This window comes from Tenrec ecaudatus, chromosome 11 (assembly GCF_050624435.1).
Source record: "Tenrec ecaudatus isolate mTenEca1 chromosome 11, mTenEca1.hap1, whole genome shotgun sequence".
In the NCBI taxonomy this organism is placed as follows: domain Eukaryota; kingdom Metazoa; phylum Chordata; class Mammalia; order Afrosoricida; family Tenrecidae; genus Tenrec; species Tenrec ecaudatus.
This window is the reverse complement of record NC_134540.1, coordinates 151,800,646-151,821,730: the sequence shown is the minus strand read 5'-3', so window position 1 is coordinate 151,821,730 and position 21,085 is coordinate 151,800,646. Positions and strand designations below refer to the sequence as shown.

The following is a 21,085-nucleotide window of genomic DNA, read 5'->3' as shown; positions in this document are numbered from 1 at the left end:
CACACTTAGGAGTGGAATTGCTGGGCTTTAAGGAGACCCGGTTGCACCGTGGTTAGAGTGGTTGGTTGTTAACCCCAAGGTTAGCAGTTTGGACCCCGCTGCGCCACAGGAGGAAGGTGTGGCAGCCTGCTTCCTTAAAGATTTACAGTCTTGGAAACCTTATGCGGCAGTTTGCCTATTCTGTAGGGATGCCATGGGTCGGAAACTGCAAGAGGTCTTTTTGGTAGTACTACTTGCATTTTTTTTTTTAAGATTTTACACATTGTTTTCCACAGTTGCCCCATTTGCATTCCTGTCAGCAATGGCTAAGGCTTACCCTTTCCCTGCAACGTTGCCTATGTTGTTCCTTCTCCTCCGTCTCCTCCTCCTCTTAGCCACCACGCTAGCTTTACAAAACAGCACCGTTCCTCTGTGCCTTCTGCACTCGTTACCTGCCGGCCTCGCAGTCTGTCTTTCAAAACTTGTTTGGAGGATTCTTCAAATTGACTCCATGCTCTTTCCTTTTCCTTCGCTCCTACTGTTCAGTTCACTTGCACTGCCCTGCCCTCGTGTTTCTTGTCAGATCGTGTATAAAGTTGTACATATCATGCCCGTATGTTGAATGACAGGAAACCAGGATGAGATGTCACTCAGACATCTCATCTCCTAGAGAATCTAATGTTCTCAATGAATACTTGTCATTTTAATCTCACTGGAGCCTATAGGTTAGGCAGGGCCAGGTGCCGTTTCCACTCACAGAACGATGAAATCAAGGCCCAACATATGTAAGTGGCATGCATGATGTCACACAGAGAATTAAGGACTCATCGAGACTCAAAATCCATGTCCCCTAAGTGCTCTCTGCCTTTCCACTTAATTTGGTTAAAAAACCACTTTGGCTGACTTTCAAGTCTTACTTTTCCTCATCTTTTGGGTGGTGTGCCTACAGTTTTACCAAGCAAGAGTCTGGGACTTCAGCCCTACCTCTTACTCCTCACTCTGCTGCCCGTGTGCACCAAGGCTGCTGCACACAAAGGAGTTCAGGACCAGATGCCAGTCCCTGGATCTCTGCTGCCACCAGTCATCCTGGTCGTCTCTAAGTCATACAAAACCAAACAGGACCCCGGCCCAACTAGTTCCACCACCCAGTTATGATTCTTGTGACACTGTGTGGCCCTATAGGAGAACTCTGCTCTACAGGGTCTGCAGAGACTGACTTCTGGGAAATCGATCCAGGGCCTTTTATCCACTGTGCCCCTGCATGGATTCGAACCCTTAACCTTTCGATTAGGGGCAGTGCACATTGATTGACTGTCCCACCTAGGGACTTCACGAGCTTTCCTACGAATGCGCTCCACTGGGCTGTTTTCCAAGGACAGGTCGGTATCACTGTGCGAATAGCCATCTGTGTCTTTCCCGCCAGGCGCTCCACCTCAGTAACTCGGCCATGGGGAAGACCACCACAGGGCAGATTGTGAATCTGCTCTCCAACGACGTGAACAAGTTTGACCAGGTAAGCGGATGGGGCGGGCTTCCTTCTCTCTCTCTCTGTCCTTTTGAATTTGAACCTACTGCAATGTCACCTGTGAGTTGCTGGCATAGACCAGGATTCTTTTGAGGACATGAAACAAGGGTTTGCTTTTTGTTGCCCAAATAGCACTTTTTTCATGTATGACTTGCAAATAATGATATGTGTTGTCCTATAGATTAGTCTTTTATTCTTCTAATACTTCTTACAACATATGTCAATCATAAAAAGCCTAACTAAGCCACTGCCATTGAGTCAGTTTTGACTCATGCCCTTCTTGGGATTTCAGAGATTAAGCCTTTTCTTTTTAAATATAAACAGTGTATTTGCAAGCATCAGTAAATAGCAGGGTGATCTTGAGAACAAAATATGTACAGTCTTTTGAGTACCAGGGCACTCATGTCTGTGAGCCCCTCGCTCCGTGTCCCCTAGCTGCTGGGCTTACTGTGTATTCCTTTGAGACTAAATCTTAATGAGGACAGACAGCATTTTTTTTTCTCACCTGGTATGGCTGGTGGGTTTGAACTTGGGGTTTGCCGACCTTGTGAGTAGAAGCCTGATTCGTAGCCCATGATGCCGTCATCGCTCCTTTAATACCGAGGAGGCCACAGATAGGCAGAGAGAGGGAAGCGTCTTCATCCAGTGTAGTGAAGTGTGCCCAGTAGTTCTGGCGTGCCCCTCACTCTCCACACACGGAACTGCCTGTGCCTGCCCAATGGTTTTCCTTTCTCCAGACATTTGCACTTGTGTTGGGTTATCAACTAGCCGATCCTAGTTGCCAGTGCATCGATGCTGACCCTCGATGACCCCATGTGTGTCCGAGTGCTCCCCGGAGCTTTAGATGGCGATAGCTCATGGTGCTTTCCCCAGACCTGTGACCCGAGGAAGCCTGGGTCCGTAAGGCTGGAAAAGCGGGTCCTAGCCAGAAGTAGCCGAGCGCTGCCCTACTGCATCCCTCCTGTCCGTTTCAACGCCTGCATGCATGCACTGCATCATTCTAGCCGCTGGTCAGACCCATATGCACAAGGGCTCGGTCTCAGTCACTGATGAATTCTTCAAGCACGGACTAAGGCCCCTTCTTGGTTTCTGCCCTTGAGAATGTGGTAGGCGCTTCATACCACTTTCTAGGGTGCTGGGAACCACCAGGGGGAAGGTCAGGACCGAGTTATGTGGCAGAGAGCTGCAAGTCTTGAGTTTAGCTGTGAAGTAAAAGAAATCAGCGTTCCTCCTAGCCATGCTGCCCTGTCTACCTGAAGCCTGCACCTACCTCATTGTGCCTTAAGGGCGCCACCTGCAGTAGAGACTCAGCCCTTTCCTGGATTGGGTGTACCGTCTCTGTTGAGCTTGGCTGGTTGTGTTGATCGATTGAGCGGATTGTTTCGATGCTGGGCTCTTCCTGTGTTTCTTTTTCAAAACTCCAGGCCTGAAAACTTTGCCCTTTCCTTTTAAGGTGACGATATTCTTACACTTTCTGTGGGCCGGCCCCCTGCAGGCCATTGCGGTGACTGCCCTTCTCTGGATGGAGATTGGGATATCGTGCCTCGCCGGCATGGCAGTCATCATTGTCCTCCTGCCTTTGCAAAGCTGCATTGGGAAGCTGTTTTCGTCACTGCGGTAAGAGACAAGACTCGTTGGAACGAAACAGAAGTGCCCGCGCTTGGTAGTCCCCACCGCCTGCCTCTCATTATCTCTTCGTTGCACATGCTGGAGACTGCAGCCTCGGCCAACGGGGCCTCCTGTGTAGCTAATCTTCAAGGAGGAAAAGCGAAGGCGTTCACTGGCTCTTCCCAGCAGGCTTCCCAGGGCCTGCATCCTCCATAAGCAGCATTTGGAATCCCTGATAGGTGCTGTTGGTTAAAAGATTTGGACCGCTAATCTTCAAGGTTGGCAGTTCAAACCCACCAGCTGCTCCATCGGAGACAAACCCTAAAGATCTCTGGCCTCACATGCCGACCCCACCACACTTCACCAAACCTTGAGGGCAACCGAACCAGGTGGAGCAGTGCATGAACAGAGTGGGCTCCAGAGCAGGTCCCAATCAGAGCCGAACAGACCCCCTCTCCGGAAACATGTGTTACAGAGGACAACACTAAACCTACAGGTTGGGGAGAGAGGTCGGCCTGCTACACCCACACAGAAGCAAAACAGAGAGCGTATCTTTAGTCTCGAGACTCACTGCTAGGGTTAATGGCTGTGCGTGTGGTTTTGGGTTGCCAACTGCTCATACGCAATTGCTAACCAAAAGGCTGGAACTTCAAGTCCACCCCGTGGCACCTTAGAAGGAGGTATCAGCCCTGAAAGCCTGACCCAGCTTAGTTCTACACTGACAAACATGGAGCTGTCACACCATGAATCAATCGACTCCGTAGCACCTGTTCACTAGTTTTTATGTGCCGTCAAGCCGGTTTTGACAAATAGCACTCCTGTGTCCAACAGAACGAAACACTGCCCCGCCTGGCACCATCCTCATAATCGATGCTATGGTGAGCAACTGGTTAGTTAAGCAAATTTTACATTTGTAGAAATGATACAAGCAATATCTGTTCAGTAATAGCAAATTTAACCATTTTATAGCCCAACTACAGCTATTTATATGCATGCTATAGTTGTGTTCAAGAGCTACAGATGGGTCTATAAAATAGTTACACTAACTGTTACCTGTCTGTATAATTTTAGAATTAAAATAATAAAAACAGCATGCCTGCCATGTTTGCATTGGGAGAGACAGGGCTTTCTGTTCCTGTAAAGAGGTGCAGTCTCGGACACCCACAGGGATGGTTCTACTCTGTCCTGTGAGGTTGCTATGCGTTGGCATCGACTCGACAGCAGTGAGTTTGCTTATCGGTTGTGTTTATGTTCCATAGCTGTATGTGTGGGCTGGTGTGAGGGAGAGGGTGGAGGATTATTCTTATAAAGTGAGGGTTAGGTTAGTCTTAATTACGTCTCTGTAAAGATCCAAAGTGCTTAGCAGAATGTGGGCTAGAAAAGGGACTCTGGGTTAGGATCTGGGAGGGGAAGCAGTCCCCAGAGGGCTGGATCTGGATGGCTAAAAGCTGTCATCAGTGGGATGGCGGTGTGCTGTGTAGGGTGCAATGAATTCATTCTTGGCCTGGGCTCATGGGTTTTGTTTTTATATTTGGAACTTATTTTCTCCCTTTATCCTTTGGGAAAATGTTCCTCGAGGTCCCGTTGACATGTTCCCTGTACTCTGAAACTGTTCTTGCCTTTCCCACTTCCAACAGAATTGAATAGCCGCTCCTGTTCTGCATCCCCGCGGTATTCCTGTTCTGTTACAGCGCAGCTACACTGTGTCTTGTTAGACGTGGGTACATCCCTCCTTCATTACCCGACCGTGAGCTCCTTGAGGGGACAGGTTGTGTCTTAACTCATTTTCTTATCTTCCTCAGCACATACTGCAAGTTCTCCAAAATATTTATTGAATTGGAAAAAACTGTTGCCTTCCTAATTGAAGTCTTTCTCTGTTTGTATTTTGAGCCGGCTCTGTCCTCTTTGTCTGAGGGAAGGAGCTTTAGGGAATCATTTGATCCATGGACTCCGCCTGTGCTTGTTCTGATAAGGGCAGTTAGGCTGGGCCCCTACAGCTCATCTCTGCCGTCTCTCCCCTCCAGGAGCAAGACTGCCACTTTCACGGACGTCAGGATCAGGACCATGAATGAGGTTATAACGGGCATCAGAATTATAAAAATGTATGCCTGGGAAAAGTCATTTGCAGACCTCATTACCAGTTTGAGAAGGTAAGTTTATGTATATATATACACTCTACCCTGGTTTCACAGTTTTTTCTCTCCCATTTCTGTTGAATAATGTGAGCAGTGGAATTATGCCTTTATGTTATAGGGAACTTAAATACTTTGGCTCCCATCCCTGCCTATATGCCACAGGATGGCTAAGTAGAATAGTATGTGCCTGGAATTTTGTCCCCCCATAATATGTGTCACCTTGGCTATTCTTAGTGGTGTGGCAGTTAGTAGTGCTGTAATTTGGCAGGTATGTCATGATGTAACCATTCGCCTGATTTGATCTGGTGTGATCATCCAGTCAGTTGCATGGGCTTATGGTTGAATGTTGTCAGGAGTTCTTTCCGACTTACAGCAACCCCGGTACAACAGCCAGAAATGCTGCCTGGCCTTCACTTTCCTCACAATTGTCATTCTATTTGAGCGTATTGTTGCATATATTGCCCCCATGCATCTCACAGATGCAGCTCCATTATCCAGAACGCTCCTGATCCGATGTGAATGCCGCCTGTTCTCCTGGGATGTGTCCTGCATCACAGTTTATCGGAACGAGAGAAGAAGGAACCTGGAATCACCAACAAAGAAGAGCTGTGAGCGAGGCGCATCCTTTGGGTTCAGGCTCCCTGCTCTGAGAACCTCTTAGGAAAGTTGATGTCAAGACACATGTAGCTCTCCCGGGAATAGCAGGTTTTCAGATGTTGGCCAGAGACAAGGACCTTCTCCACGGCTGACAGAGAGGAGAAAGCCATCCTCTAAAGCTGGCACCCTGAATGTGGACATCCTAAGCTGGGAGACAGTAACTGTCTCTTTGTTTCACACCTCTTCTTCCTCTGGCAGGGCCAGTGAACTATGACAAAACTTTGTACTAGAAGAGTGGGATTCCCCGCTCATGGATACTTACATGGGGAAGTTGTTTTGGAATTGGGTGATGAATAGAAGCAAGCAGTTTAAGGTGCCTATTAGGCAAAGACCTAGATTGGTTGTATTAGGAATGCCAAGACAAAGAGAAACAGCGGTAGCAGAACCATTTAAGTTGCAGGAGCCAACCCGTGGAGCAAGAAAACCTAGTGCCTCTGGGCAGGATGCTTCCTGATTAGGCTTGCTGACCTATGCAAAGAAAGCTGAGTTGCTTTCAGGCCCAGGCTCACTGGTGGACTAGCATGCCCCCCAGTCACTTATTGGCAGAACTAAAGAGATTTGTCACCCTTACTTTAGCAGGGCAGTGGCTTAGCAGACTAGAGATCAAAGAAGCTACAGGACTAAGGAACTAAAGGACCAAAGGCTAAGGGACTGAGTAGATAGAGATACCTCGGTCTCAGAGTGTAGGGTTCTAACCTGGGGTCTCAGACAGTAGAATCACAGCATGCTGAGTCTCAAAGAGTGGGGCCACAGTCTCTTGGATTTCAAAAAGGCACCATCGTCACCAGTTTGGTTCTGGAGTTTGGGGTTCCCATTTATGACTTCCAGGGCATTGAATATGGAGCCACTGTTCAATGTTGGGGGTTGGAGGCAGGGCTTGGTGGGGATAGGGACATGAGGTCGCCATCATTTACACTAGAAGAATGGGGCTGCCCAAAGTCCAAAGAGCAGAATTGGTATTTCCTCGGGCTTGCAATGTAGATCAGAATCTCAGGGCACCTCAACCCAGAATACAGAGAATATGATCAACCCCCAGAGCCTGGAGGACAGGGTTGTGGCCTAGCCAAGCCCTGAGAGAAATTGTCAGTCTTCCCTTTAGGCTTCTGACTTGCTGTGTCCATTGTTTCATCCCCTCTTTTCTAACAGTTTTATAAGCACTGCACCCACAGGTCATGAAATTCAGTAATGCAGTTCTATCAAGAAGGCTTGTACAATAATCACCACATCCCATGCTAGAACATATTCTTTCTTGGACTCATTGCTCCTCATGGAAATTTTTTCTGGTTGTGGAAAAAAATATCCACAACAAACCATTGTCCAATTCAATAACTTGTGCGCATATAATTTAGTTCCGTTGACTGTACCTTTCATGTTGCACAGCCATTACTGATATCCTTGTCTGAATTATTCCACCACCACTGATGTAAACTCAATGGCCCTAAGCAACCACTCATTCTCCTTCACCCACTGGAACTGTGATAGTTACGTCTTTTCATGCCAGCGTGAAGATACATAAAAGTGTAGGGGTTAATCAACATCCAGTCACCGCACATGCGGCCTGATGATTCCTCCTTGTGGGTGTGGCCTTCTCACCTGGAGGGCCGTAGGAATCTACCCGTCTCCCTGCCTTCACCTTCCTGCTGATCCACCTTGGTTGCTTCAAGCCCTGTGTTGGTGCCAGTGTCATTGGATCTGGATGACTTTGCACCCACCGCCCTGTGATCTTCCTACTTTCTGCATCTTCGAATGTGGCTTCTTGAGTCTGATGAGGGACTTACGGACTAGTAACAGGCGTGTGGCCTGGGCTGAGATGTTCTTTTGATGTCCAATTACTTCTGATGTAAAGCTCTTTCTTGTACATATAAAAGTGTCACTGGATTAGTTTATCTATCCTGGCCCAACACAGTAACCATTGTTCAAGTTTTATTTCTTCTTTTTAAAGAGATAGTTTTCTTGATATAGTATTCACATGTCATACACTTCCGTGGTGACATCACTTTTAAATAAAAGAGTTGTATGATGAACAGAAACATGGGTGAAGGGAAACAGTGGTCGGTGTAAGATGAAAATAATAATTTATAATTTATCAAGGGAACACAGGGTGGGAGGGGGAGAGGGTACGGAAAAAAGAGGAACTGCTATCAAGGGCTCAAGTAGAAAATAAATATTTAGAAAATGATGATGGCAGCATATGTGCAAGTATGCTTGATACAGTTGATGTATGGATTGTTATGAGGTCTAAGAGCCCCAATAAAATGATTAAAAAATACATATATGTATATACATAATTACAATCAGTTCTAGTGTTCTCTCGCTCAAATCCATAAGCCTGATACCAGTCCATAAGTCCCTCTTCTTTTCCTCCAATGCCATTTGTTCTGACTAATGCCTGCTCCACCACTGTGCTTTGGAAGCAGATACCCTAGCTTCACAGATGTAAAGGACTTGTCCCAGGATGAAATCTGGCCTGATAAATTGATTTAAGCTTTTGGTAATGATATGATGGGGTGACAGTATTGTGCATATGGCAAAGAGATGGAATTTTGGGAAGTACAGAATGGACCGTCAGTATATTGTGCCCACCAAAAATGTATGTCCACATGGCTGGGGTGTGATTCCCAGAGATGCTGCAGTTATGTAATGATGTAATTGAACTCGTAGTCATGTGATTCACCCCCTCATGATGTGAACTGATGGGATCCTCCAATCAGCTATTAGGGTAAGATTAGGATGTGATCAGCCAATCACTTATCAGGGGATTAGGAGAAGATACAGCACAGTCATTCTGGTCACAGCCCTGAGCCCACGTAAGGAGGGCTTCTCTGGAGTGTGGCCTGATTCACCTTTTATATTCAAGCGGAGAATAGGAGACCTGACTACCACAAAGAAATGAGTCGGGTGGAGCGCATCCTTTGGATCGGGGGTCCCTGCACTGAGAACCTCCTAGAATCCGGAGAAAATGATGCCAAGACGCTAGCAGATCTCCAAGTATTGTTGGGGCCATGGATGCTGAATGGAGACAAGGACCTTGTTCCAGGTCCGATAGGGAGAAAAGGCCTCCCCTTAAAGCCAGTTCTATGAATTCTGACTTTCTAGGCCCCTAACTTTGCTCTTAATTGTAGCTAAGGGAAATGGATGGGAGAAAGATTAATTGTGAAGATGGTGCAGGCCGGGCAGTGTGTCCTTCCGTTTTACATAGGGTCAATCTGAGTTGGAACTAGCTCTGATGGTACCTAACAAGAACCATGACAACAATAGCCTCCTAGAGAATACAATTCTGCCGGTAAAAGCCATCCACTTGTGCACATTGAATGTTGCTTTATATGATGAAGAATGTGGCATCATCATGGAAGGACAGCTTGTTCACAATGCGTGATATGCACATGACGCTACTTTCTTGCTGAAAGCGAGGCACTGGATAGCTAAAACACTCTCATTTCCACATTCAGCAAAGAGAGTATTTCCTTTTCACTAATAAGCAACCAGAAAGGAATTTTAAATCTTTCTTAATAACCCACATTCCAGACAAGCAACAATTTTTAGATGTTGGTGGTTGGAGAGATGGCATTTGAAATAAGGCTCCAGTCTGAGCTCCTATAAAGGAACGTAGCGTAGTGGTTAGGCACTTTAGTGCTAACTGAAAGGTTGGTAGCAGGAACGCACCAGCAGCTCCACGAGAGAAAGACCTGGCGGTCTGCTCCTGGAAAGATAACAGCCAAGATCTGATCGATGGAGCAACTCTACTCTGTTGTTACACGAGCTCTCTCTGTGTTGAAATTTCCTTGAAGGCACCTCACAACAAGAGCCACAGGCTCATGTAGCACAAACTGGGACGAGTAGAGGTTGGATGATGCTGTGGTGGGTGAGACTATTTAAATTGTCATGATTCATCCTAAATGGAAATGTGGAAAGTGCTGCGGAAAAAATGCTCCTTTCTATTTTGCCTTCTATTTTTGGAATTTTCTGTATGGTCTAGTCAAAATATTTGATCAGTTTTTACTCTCCAGCATGTAAGACTACTTAGCTATTTCTGCAGAGCAACAACTGTGAAGGGGCCTTGCGGCCCTGGGCGGATGGCACCTGATAACAACAAACAACAGAGATGAATCCCTGCCCACAACCCTGTGTTCACTAGAAGATATTTTCTGTCCTAGCTGCTGCCACACCTGACTAGCCACTCAGCCTCCCTGCTTTCACTCCTGGAGCCTCCCGAAGTCCAAAGCACTGAGTCAAACTTCCTCTCTCTGTCTGAACGTGGCCCCTTGTCTCACACTATTTCCTGTCTGTCTACTCACATGTTGGGATTTCTTTCCCCTCTCAGTTCTTGACCTCCTAGAGGACTGGGCTGTTTCTGCCTCATCTCCGTCTCTCATGAGTACGGGCTGTATGCAAATACTTGCTGACAAAACCTTCACACCTGGCATACTCATCCAAAAATTTCACGTTTGACATTAGATGACTATTCAGGGCAGTCAGGAAGCAGTGTTGAATGGTCTTTATGCTTCTTGTGCTGGGGTATCAGCGTGTGCTACGGGTTGCTTCTCAAAGAACCCAGATCCTGTAGGACAAGGTAGAACTGCCTCTGTGGGTTTCCCACTTTATGGGGGAAACCAGATCACTTCATTGTGCTCACACACGGAACCTGTACATGGAGCAGTTGTGTACACAGAACAAGGGGAGCCTGCATGCTCTCAGAATCGGGAAAGGTTTACACCACAGCGTATCCTGTCAACACAATTATGTATGCTGAACAAATAAAAGTCAGAAAAACTGGATTATGTGAAGCAGAATGTGGCATCAGGATGGAGGAAGGCTTATTAACAGCCTGCAACTTTGCTTGCTGAAAATGAGGACTTGCAGTACTTGCTGATGAAGATCAGTGATCACAGTTTTCAGTATCGATAATAATTCGTTGTAAAGGAGGCCAAACTGCACAAATAGGTAACATGGAAAATGGAGAAAAGGTTGAAGTTGTCAAGGAGTTTGTCTTGCTTGTACCCACAGTAAGTGCTCCTGGAAGCGGCAGTCAAAGGCCGAGTTGCAGTGGGTAAATCTACACAAGATCTTTTCAGAGTGCTGCAAAGCAAGGATGCTCTTTTGAGGACCAAGGTGTGCCTTGACGATTGCTTCATATGCATGTGAACGTTGGACATTGAATATACGAGACTACAGAAAAATTTATGCATTTGAATTTTGGTGCTGTGTGGAAGAAGATTGAAAGTACCATAGACCGCCAAAAGGACAAGCAGGCCTGTCCTGGAAGAAGTACAGTCAGAGTGCTCAGCCCTAAGGAGTAGAAAGTCTTGTGTTTCTTCCTGATATAAGAGACAGTTTGTCTATTGTCTGGATCATGGCTCCCTGAACTTATTAGGCCTACAACTACATTTTGGGGTGGGGTGGGGGTGATGACCCATCATTCCTCTAACAATGAAAAGCTTTGGTACTCTAGCCTAGAATTCAGGATAAAGTATCTGCATTTGTATTCCCTCCCTGAATCATTCCAGATACACCCCCGAACCCCTGCAGGAAGCGATATTGCTTACTTTGGGAAAGACTGACATAGAAAGAGAGGTTATATGGCAGGAACCTTTGAACTCATGATTTTGGTTGGCCATACTTAAAAACACATATTCTACTGTCTTTTTCAGGAAGGAAATTTCCAAGGTTCTTAGAAGTTCTTACCTTAGAGGAATGAATTTGGCATCCTTTTTTGTTGCGAGCAAAATAATCGTGTTTGTGACTTTCACCACTTATGTGCTCCTGGGCAATGTGATCACAGCCAGCCGTGTGTTTGTGGCCGTGACACTGTATGGGGCCGTGCGATTGACTGTCACCCTCTTCTTCCCCGCGGCCATTGAGAAGGTGTCTGAAGCCATCGTCAGCATCCGAAGGATCAAGGTTGGTGACAAGTAACTTTTGAAGGCTGTAGGGGAATCTTAAATAAAATAATGCCTTAGTTTATCTAGTTTCACATTAAAATTCAGGTTATTACCGTGTCTGACAGGAGACAAAAAGGATTTATTAGTAATTTATTTGTCCAAGAAGTTCCCTCTGTATTTTTCTTAGTAAGGCAAAGAGGCTGGAGGTCTTGGCATTTGTGTTAGTCTGGGTAGACTAGAGAAATAAATCCAGGGAGACTCATGTGTATAAGAAAAAGTTTGACTCATGAAACACATGTAATGACGCCAAATACAGGAAGATCACAGGCCAGTGGGAAGTCTTGTGGATCCAGTGGCAGTAGAAGCATCTCAGCCCTGGCATGGGTCTCTATGTGGCTCTTCCAGCTCTCTGAGTTCTGGCCGCAGCAGCATAGCTCCCTTGTCCTTAGGAATGTCTCCCAGGGAGCGAGCCAGTGTCTTGCCTGCAGCGAGTTCTTTATCTCCTTAGCACTTCCGAATGAGGTCATCAACCTGCCACTTGATGGACAGACTAAATTCCACCCCTTCACTCCTAAATCTCAAATTTACAGTAGATTATGTAACCACCACAATATTGAATTAGTCCAATAGGATTATAAAAGCTCCCCATTTCAATCCCAACACACTGAAACTGCAGCCGTTTCTGTACGCAGAACAAGGAACCCCTGAGTAACAAAGTAACGAAGATGCTGTCTTTCTTGCTTACCAACCGCTTTGGAAGCCCATCTTATTTTTGGCCTGGAATGAGCGCACCAGACCTTTTGGATTGTTTACAAGCTGTTCATGTGGTTCAGAGAGTCCCACTATTTTTCTGGCAGATTTTTAACTTCTTTCTCCACTCATACCTATTGTTCATGGACACATACACAAAAGGGTTACTTTCTCACTTTATGGGGGTTCTTGTTTTTGTTGAGGAAGGAGTTGGGGAATTGGTATGCATTACTGAATATTGAATTTTATGCCTTTTGGCTATATAGTTAATTAGAAATTTTTTCCACTAAGAAAGGTTTATAATATATGTCCCTAAATTTACGTGGCCTACCGCCCCCCCCATTTTTGGGGGAAAAATTACTCAATGCCTCCTTGGCAATTAAAAACGTTGGTTGCATAGTGATTACTCTTTGGGCTCCTACTGCAAGGTCTCTAGTTCGAAACTTCCAGCTGGTCCTGGGGAAAAAAGACTCCGTGGTTACAATCTCAGAAACTCACAGGGGCAGTTCTACCCTGTCATTTAAGGCCACTATGGGTTAGCATTTACTCATGGCAGTGAGTTTGTCTTTTTCTGTATCCACAATAAAGTGCAGGTGTCTGCTTTTGCAGCCCCCGCTATACCCCCAATTGTTGCCGTGCCGTAGGAGTTATTATGGTCCTCTTTGAGAAACACTGATGGGCCCTTGCTTGTGAGCCTGCACACATGTGTGTGAATGACACGGCCCCTGGGGCTTACAAGGACAGGTACCAGCTGGTGCTGCCTGCACCGGCTCGAAGTAGTGTTAGCATTTGAGGCGATCTTCCAAGGACCCACAGGCTCCCGGACCAGGTGAACAGAGCGTAAACTTAGATCCTGAGAGCTGTGTGAAGGGATTGCCGCGACCCTTTAATACAGTTAGTTCCTCATGTTCTGGTAACCGCCCCCAACCATAAAATCATTTTCAGAACGGTAATTTTGCTACTGTTATGAATCGGGCGACCCCTGTGAAAGCGGTCAAGAGCCACAAGTTGAGAACCGCTGCATTTGCGCATGAAAGGCTTTATCAGAGGGGACAGGGAAAGGTCAGTGTGCATTGTTTGGTAAGGGCCGAGTGGTACTCCAAGTGCTGGGAAGGATCCAGGAAGAATAGAGACTCATGTAAAACTCTATCTGCATTTTAAGCAAGAGGTTGTTGTGTGAAGACTGAGGAGTTGAGAGGAGAGGTGAATGACACAAGGTGAAATAGGCAAGAGTTGGCACCTGGCGGCTCTGGAGAGATGGGGGTGGAGTGGGGCGAGAAGTTGGAGAAGCTGTGGGGCTCCAGCTGGCAGAGGCATCACCCCTGAGGTTGATCCTCAGGTAGGTTGCATGGTGGAAAGGTGAAGGGAGGTTTTCACAGCTGCTGGCAGGGATGAGTGGATGTGCCGCTCACAGTTCTCCCTACCTACCCGGATGTCACATTCATTCGTTTGTTTTACCAGCTTTTTTTTTAAAGTGAAAAGTTACTGACAGATTGACTCTTTGCAAAATGATCGGCTTAGTGGCTTTAGCGGGTGACCGAGGATGGACAGGATGGTCAGGAGCCCTGGCGGCACAGTAGTTACAGCGCTCTGAGGCTAACTGAAAGTTCTGTACTTGGAACCCACCAGCTCCTCCCCGGCTGCTTGTGTCGGAGCTTTGCAGCCTTGGTCATGCTCCTCTGCTCTCTAGGCTCGCCGTTAGTTGGAATTGACTTGCCAGCCTTGAGTGGGTTTGGTTTTTGGTTTGGAGCAGTAGTTGCTCGGTTTCTATATTGTTTTCTTTTTCTCGAACATTTCACATGCTTATTTTAGTGACTTTTTATATTACTTGGAATTCGTTTTATCTGCCAGCTCGTCATACTGGGCTGCCTGGTATGTTGCTGTGAACCTGATAAACATCTTCCTGGAATTCTCGGCTTTGGACCAAGATTCATTTGACAGCAGCCCTGTTGTCCTTTGTTTCCTGTCCTCTTCTGAATCCAGCCTGAACCTCTCAATGTACTGCTGCGACAGTTAGCGAAGCGGTGTAAAATGTCATGCTGCAGATTCTCGTGCGTGTCTGTCTGTAACGTAAGCCACCTTTGGTTTTCCCTTTCCTTTTAGAACTTCCTGTTACTGGATGAGGTAACACAGTGTGACAACCAGCTGCCGCCAGATGGCAAACCGATAGTACATGTGCAAGATTTTACTGCATTTTGGGATAAGGTAACAACCCGTCCATTACAAGATCCTTATGGCTGAGAGACAACTGTTGGCATGATTCTGTGTTCTGTTTGGACTACACATGATATGAAATGTGCCTCGCTCATTTAATGCATTTACCATGAAATGTCCCAAACTGGGAATTAGGTTTCAGTTAATGAAGGTGAAGTATAAAATCAGCATAAGGTCTTTGAAAAGTTGCCCTTTCCCTTATCTCCAAGCGGTTTTGCAGATTGTAAACTTATTTTGAAGTGAAGGTACATAAGGGGAGATATATGTAATGTTAGACTTCACAGGATTGGCCCGACTAGTGTTTGAAAGATTGCTTGTATGGGCTAACTAATTCATACACTTAGAAAGTGTTGGATATGAGGGAGATTGGAGACACATTGCATGTTTTTATTCCAACATTAGCAGATTATCTTTTTGTGTATTGGGAAGTGGCCTTGCTCTGGATTTTGCTGTGGGGTTGGCTTATTCCCTATCCAAACCCATTACCATTAAGTCCATTCTAACTCAGCAACCCTCTTTGGGGTTACAGAGACTGTGAATTTCCACATACGATTTTCATTTGTGGCTGCAGCAATGGGCCCGAACATGACCTTGATGGTAAATATGACATGGGGATGGTGTTTCATTTGGTCGCTATGAGATGGGATAGCAGCCAACAACAACAACAGATCTTTACAGGAGCAGGGAGTTTCATCTTCCTTCCCTGGCGAGGTTGGTGGGTTGAATTTCCGACCTTGTGGTTAGCAGTCTAATACCTAACCAGGGTTTTGAGGGTGCGGCATGCCCTGTGCGTGGTGCCACCCTCCTCGAAGGCCACCAAGGGCAGGAAGAAGCAGCAAGCTCATTCTGAACTCAAGGATTTCAGCCTGTGTGCCGTGGCAGGATGGCCAGTGGGGCAGTGAGGCTTGACTTATTTATGAAAGTTAGATAAAATTGGAATAAATGACTTTTGGGTAGGAGATGATCACAAACCTTTTACTGCCAGTTACTATGGAGAACAGACAACTGATAACGAGTGTAAAAGTCTGAATCTCCATGATAGGAAATGGGACCTGCCCGCTCCATTGAATGCCAGCATGGAATACAAATGCTGAGCAAGTTCTTAGACTTACAACACACGCCCTGGGTCTAAACTCCCAGTCACTCCTCTCCTGATTCTGCGGTGCTGTACACAGAGCCCCCGGATTCAGTCTAGGTCTGATCAGGAAAATGAGACCCACATCATGTCACTGGGGAGAGGGTGTCCGCCAGTGGACCAGTTGCAGCTGTGATAAAAGAGTAAACTCAGTAAAGATGTAGCCCTTGGTGATCCAGAGATTCGCTACAGCGGGAGGCTATTTGCACGTAACCACCCCCATTCCTCAGGTACGGACACAGGGGGGAGGGGCTGTCCACCCAGAGGACCAGGGCAACTAGGTGAGGTGAGACCACAGAAGGCACTGAGCTGAGGGCAGTGGGGCTCTAGAGTAGATGTAACCACTGGGCACGCGGTGGCTTAAAGCTGGTGGGAGATGTTGCTTGTCAGGTCCCCTTTCCTGCATCCCAGTCTCAGACTAGTTCGCTCCATGGCTGACCTTGAATTGGCAAGCCTGTCTGGGAAAATACCATTTGTAGGAGCTAATTCCCAGCTATTCTGATAGAACAAAACTGGGAAGGGCAAGAAATGATGCCCAGAGCCCACTGGTCCTTGACAGTGGGCCTTCCCTTTTGGGTCCCCTAGTGGTGGAAGTCCCCCTAGTGGTGGAAGTCCTGGTGGTACAAATGTTGAAACTAGTGCACCTCAAGTTGATTCTTATCTCCTACCAACCCGGTGGGACCGAGTAGAACTGCCCCATAGGGTGTCTGAGACTTCAGTCTTTGTGGGAGCAGTTTTCCAGGTCCTTCCTCCCACAGAGGGGCTGGTGGGGTTTAGTTTCCCATCGAACATTTAATCACCATGTCACCAGGCCCCTCTGAAATGCTGGTCCTTCTTTCAATGCCTGTGACTCCAAGGGCTGTGTCGCCCCTGCTTCATGTTCACCTAATACTGATCTATAATAGCAACATGTCCCCCAATATCTTAAACTACATCACCGCACCATTTGCAAGCTGGAACACAGAAACTCTTTTTAACAAAAAGCTGTGTACGTTGCAACATGACTCCTGGCTGGCATGCCCCCCAACCTCGCCATCCTGACCTCCGAGGAGCACTCTGGCTGTACTTCTTCCAAGACAGATCTGCTTGTCCTTGTGGCAGTCCCTGGCACTTTCGATATTTTTCGGTAACCACCACAATTCTAAATGCATCCATCCTTCTTCAGTTGATCCTGGGCTTCATATCTTTATTCTCTGTCTGTTGTGGTGGTGAACTCAGGGCGCTTGTTCCAATTATTGGCCCCCCTATGCAGGAGTTTATTTTCCAAGAGGGACTGTATCATGTCAAGCATGAGCAATGCTAGGACCAATTCTTTATCAAGTGAAAATGGGAGATTTCCTATTGTCTATCGGGAAAGAACTGGGCGTGCCATGCGTTTATGCTGCCACCTTGTGGGTGCTATTGAACTACACAATTAAAAGCTAAGGCTCATAACGAAAACTTACTAATTGTCTGAATACTGAATAATTGTCTGAGGAATGTTATTTGAATAACTTAGTGGGTACCATCAGGTTCTACTTTTGAGAATACTGCCCTGCCTTGCTGTTAACTAAATTCTTTGAGTTTCTAGAGTGTTGGTCCTGAGACTCTGGCACAAGAAAGTAACTTCTTAGGGCAGTACTTCAAATCCCACAGAAAATTGGTTTGGATTTAAGGGGACTCCTGAAGATCATCTCTTATAGGATTGAAAAAGATTCGTGCTATGTTGATAACTGTTTATTTCTTTTTGAAGTGATTTGTGTTACTTTATTTTTAAATGGGTACTTTTTTTGGGCAAATTTTTTTTATTTGTAGGCTTTGGAAACCCCAACCTTACAAGACCTTTCCTTCACAGTCAGACCCCGTGAACTGTTAGCTGTGGTTGGACCCGTGGGAGCAGGAAAGGTGCGTTAAAGGGACACGCAGCCCCGCCCACCTCTACCCCTCCACCCTACCTCCCGATCCCTGTTTTAAACTCTCAGGTTTCAGCCCAAAATTATATTAACAGGATTTTGAATGGCCTGTACGAGGAATGGTAGTTCCTCAAAGTGGGTGCTGGGAAGCCTTAGTTTGGCCACAAGGTGGTGTGGGTGGGAAAGTCTAGGATTCCATTTTCCTTCTGGATGTTCCAAGCTGCACAGGTGGGAAGCTTTTTCCTGCCGGTTGGCTCTCTTCGTGATGACAGCACTTTTCTGACCACTATTCGGGGATGCAATAGCTGAGCAAGTGGGGGCTTCTTTCTGGTCAGTACTGACCTCCACGGTTGCGGCAGGACTTCTGTGGGACAGGGTCCTCTGAAAAGTCGTACACATTTCCGCAGGTGCCACAGCCCCAAACGCAGGTCAGGGCATGTGCAGGGAGCAGGGGACACCTTTGTGCGCTGTAAGCCCCCAGATTGGGGTGGGGTGAGGCCGGGGGCGATGTGGGCAGGGCGGAGGCAGATAGACTTTTGCTTTCATGGCCATGTCACGGGTCAGCTAGAGAGTGCGCTGCATAGACACAGTGGATGGAAATGTGCGCGCGCACAGCCAGGCTCCTGCAGTCGGCACTAGCCGGGTTCCTGTACATGCCGATCTCTCCTCGTGTTGGATTTATGATCCACACGCGGCTTGTCTGGCAGAACAGCCACATTCCATCCGGGGACATGCAATCCAACTGCTAGATTGCTGGCAACATCCTTAATTAGTCTGGTCAGTACCACATTTCAAGTAGGGAACGCTTTGAAGAGAGTGGCCAATAGGCTCGATCTGGCTTTTATCGTTCACATTGACCAGTACTGTTAATTGCCCCTTTCTTCCTGTGACTTCCAGTGCCGCGTCCCTTTTGAAAGGAAGCTCTGAGGGGTGAGGGACGCGGAGTGGCCGCGGTGCATCCTGTCTGGCTGAGCGCTGACGCGCGTGCGCGCTTGTTTCTGGTCTGTTTCAGTCCTCGCTGTTAAGTGCTGTGCTGGGGGAACTGCCCCCCCAGCAGGGGCTCATCAACGTGCAGGGGAGAATCGCCTATGTTTCCCAGCAGCCCTGGGTATTTTCAGGAACGGTGAGGAGTAATATTCTCTTTGGGAAGAAATATGAGAAGGAACGATACGACAAAGTTATAAAGGCTTGTGCCTTGAAAAAGGTAAGTTAACGACTTTAGAGTCTCAAAGACTGAGATGAGCTATTACTACTGTAAGTTACAAGGCTTGTTAAAATGTTATACTTTTTTTAACTTAAGAGCAATGAATGTTTTCTAAGGAGCCCTGGTGGCGTATTGGCCACTTGTTAGGCTGTGATCCTCATGGTCAGCTGTTAGAAACTACCAGCAGCTCCATGGGCGAAAGACTGGGTTTTCTACTCCAGTTAACAATGACAGTCTTGGAAACACACATGAGGTTACTGTGAGTACATTGCCTTGATGACAGCAGGATTGATTTGGTGGCAGGGAACTAATAGGTCTGAACGGCCGGCCACAATCCCAGCTGCATGGACAGCCCCACTTCTCCGCAGAAGAATTCTCATCAGAGGACAGCACTGAAGCTACAGCTCAGGGAGAGGGACATATCTGATCAGAGCACACAGGAGCAAATGAACGCAGAGGAAGAGAGAGTGGCACACATCCTAGCCCACAAAGCCCTGAGGACGATATTCCTGCTGAGAGCAGCAGAAAGCACAGAGAGGACCATAGGGCCAGTCCCACGAGACACGACGTCCCTCACTGACCCATAACGCTACAGGGGACAACCCTGGAGACCCCACCTCACTGATGTGAAACACTAAGGGTGTGCAACAGAACAGCAAGGGGAACAAAGCCACGAAGCCCCCAGGGAATACCAGAAATAGACTTTGGGACCAAGACGTGGCACCCCATCAGACTGGACCAGAAAACACTTCTAAAGGTCAATAAACAGACCTTGAATTATTTACTGGCTTTTCTTTCTTTTTGGGGGGCGGAGGGGTAACGGGTTTTTGTTGTTTTGTTGCTTTGTTTTGCTTTTTTGTGGATATTACTATTTCTGCAGGTCCATCTAGATAAGATAGGCAGGATAAACACTCTGGAGGAGAAAACATTGGAAGAAGGTTCTTGGGGAACATGGGAGAGGAGGAGGGTGGGGGGAAGAAAGCGAGTGTTAACAACCTCAGTGACAAGGGTGTTCCTGGGACAAGTGATCTAAAATCGATGTCGCAGAGCATAGGAGGCCTGGTAGGGCTTGATCAAGGGCAATGTAACCAAGAGGAATTACTGAAACCCAAATGAAGGCTGAACATAATAGTGGGACAAGAGTTAAATAGAAGGAACTAGGAGGTTAAAGGGCATTTATGGAGGACTAAATACAGGCATGTACTTATCTAAATATATTTATATATGACGATGGGGAGATAAATCTATGTGTATATATTTATAAGTTTAGTATTAAGGTAGCAGATGGACATTTCGGCCTCAAGTACTTCCTCAACTGGCATTTCATGATGCTCACCTTCTCAACATAATTGCTGAAGACAAAGTGGGTGCATAAGCAAATGTGTTGAAGAAAGCTGATGGAGAACGGAAAGGTAATAGTGTCTGAGGTCTTAGAGGCTTGAAGATAAACAAGTGGCTACCTAGCTGAGAAGCAACAAAGCCCATATGGAGGAAGCACACCAGCCTGTGTAATCGGGGGCGTGCAGATTGTGGATCCAAAGCCCATCTGTAGTTAACTGGACATCCCCTTTACAGAAGGGTCATGGGGAGGAGATGAACTAGTCAGGGTGCAGTATAGCACCGATGAAATATACAACTTTCCTCTAGTTCTTTAATGTTTCCTCCCCCCGCCCACTATCATGATCTCAATTCTGCTTTACAATTCCAGCTAGACCAGAGGATGTACACTGATACAGATAAGCACTGGAAACACAGGGAATCTAGAACAGATAAAGCCCTCAGCACCAATAATGAGAGTAGCGATACCAGGAAGGTAAGGGTAAGGTGGGTGAGAGAGGGGTGACTGGTCACGGTGCTCTACATGTAACCGTCTTCCTGGGAGACGGACAACAGAAAAGTGGGTAAAGTGAGACACCGGACAGTGTAAGGAGATGGAACATGATAATGTATAAATTTTCAAGGGTTATGAGGGAAGGTGGCTGGGGGAGGAAGGGGGAAAATGAGCTGATACCAAGGGCTCAAGTAGAAAGCAAATGTTTTGAGAATGATGATGGCAACAAATGTACAAATGTGCTTTACACAATGGATGGATGTATGTATTATGATA

General features: G+C 46.7%; 1 protein-coding gene across 1 annotated transcript in view; it reads left to right on the top strand.

Moving 5' to 3' along the window:
- The window catches only part of ABCC4 (ATP binding cassette subfamily C member 4 (PEL blood group)), a 257,587-nt gene that overhangs the window by 79,567 nt on the left and 156,935 nt on the right, over positions 1 to 21,085 (top strand). Inside the window, exons 5-11 of the mRNA XM_075563536.1 lie at positions 1,403 to 1,492; positions 2,958 to 3,121; positions 5,137 to 5,262; positions 11,553 to 11,802; positions 14,637 to 14,738; positions 17,677 to 17,766; positions 18,787 to 18,978. Of these exons, the coding sequence (XP_075419651.1) occupies positions 1,403 to 1,492; positions 2,958 to 3,121; positions 5,137 to 5,262; positions 11,553 to 11,802; positions 14,637 to 14,738; positions 17,677 to 17,766; positions 18,787 to 18,978 (1,014 nt within the window). The remainder of the gene's footprint in view (positions 1 to 1,402; positions 1,493 to 2,957; positions 3,122 to 5,136; positions 5,263 to 11,552; positions 11,803 to 14,636; positions 14,739 to 17,676; positions 17,767 to 18,786; positions 18,979 to 21,085) is intronic.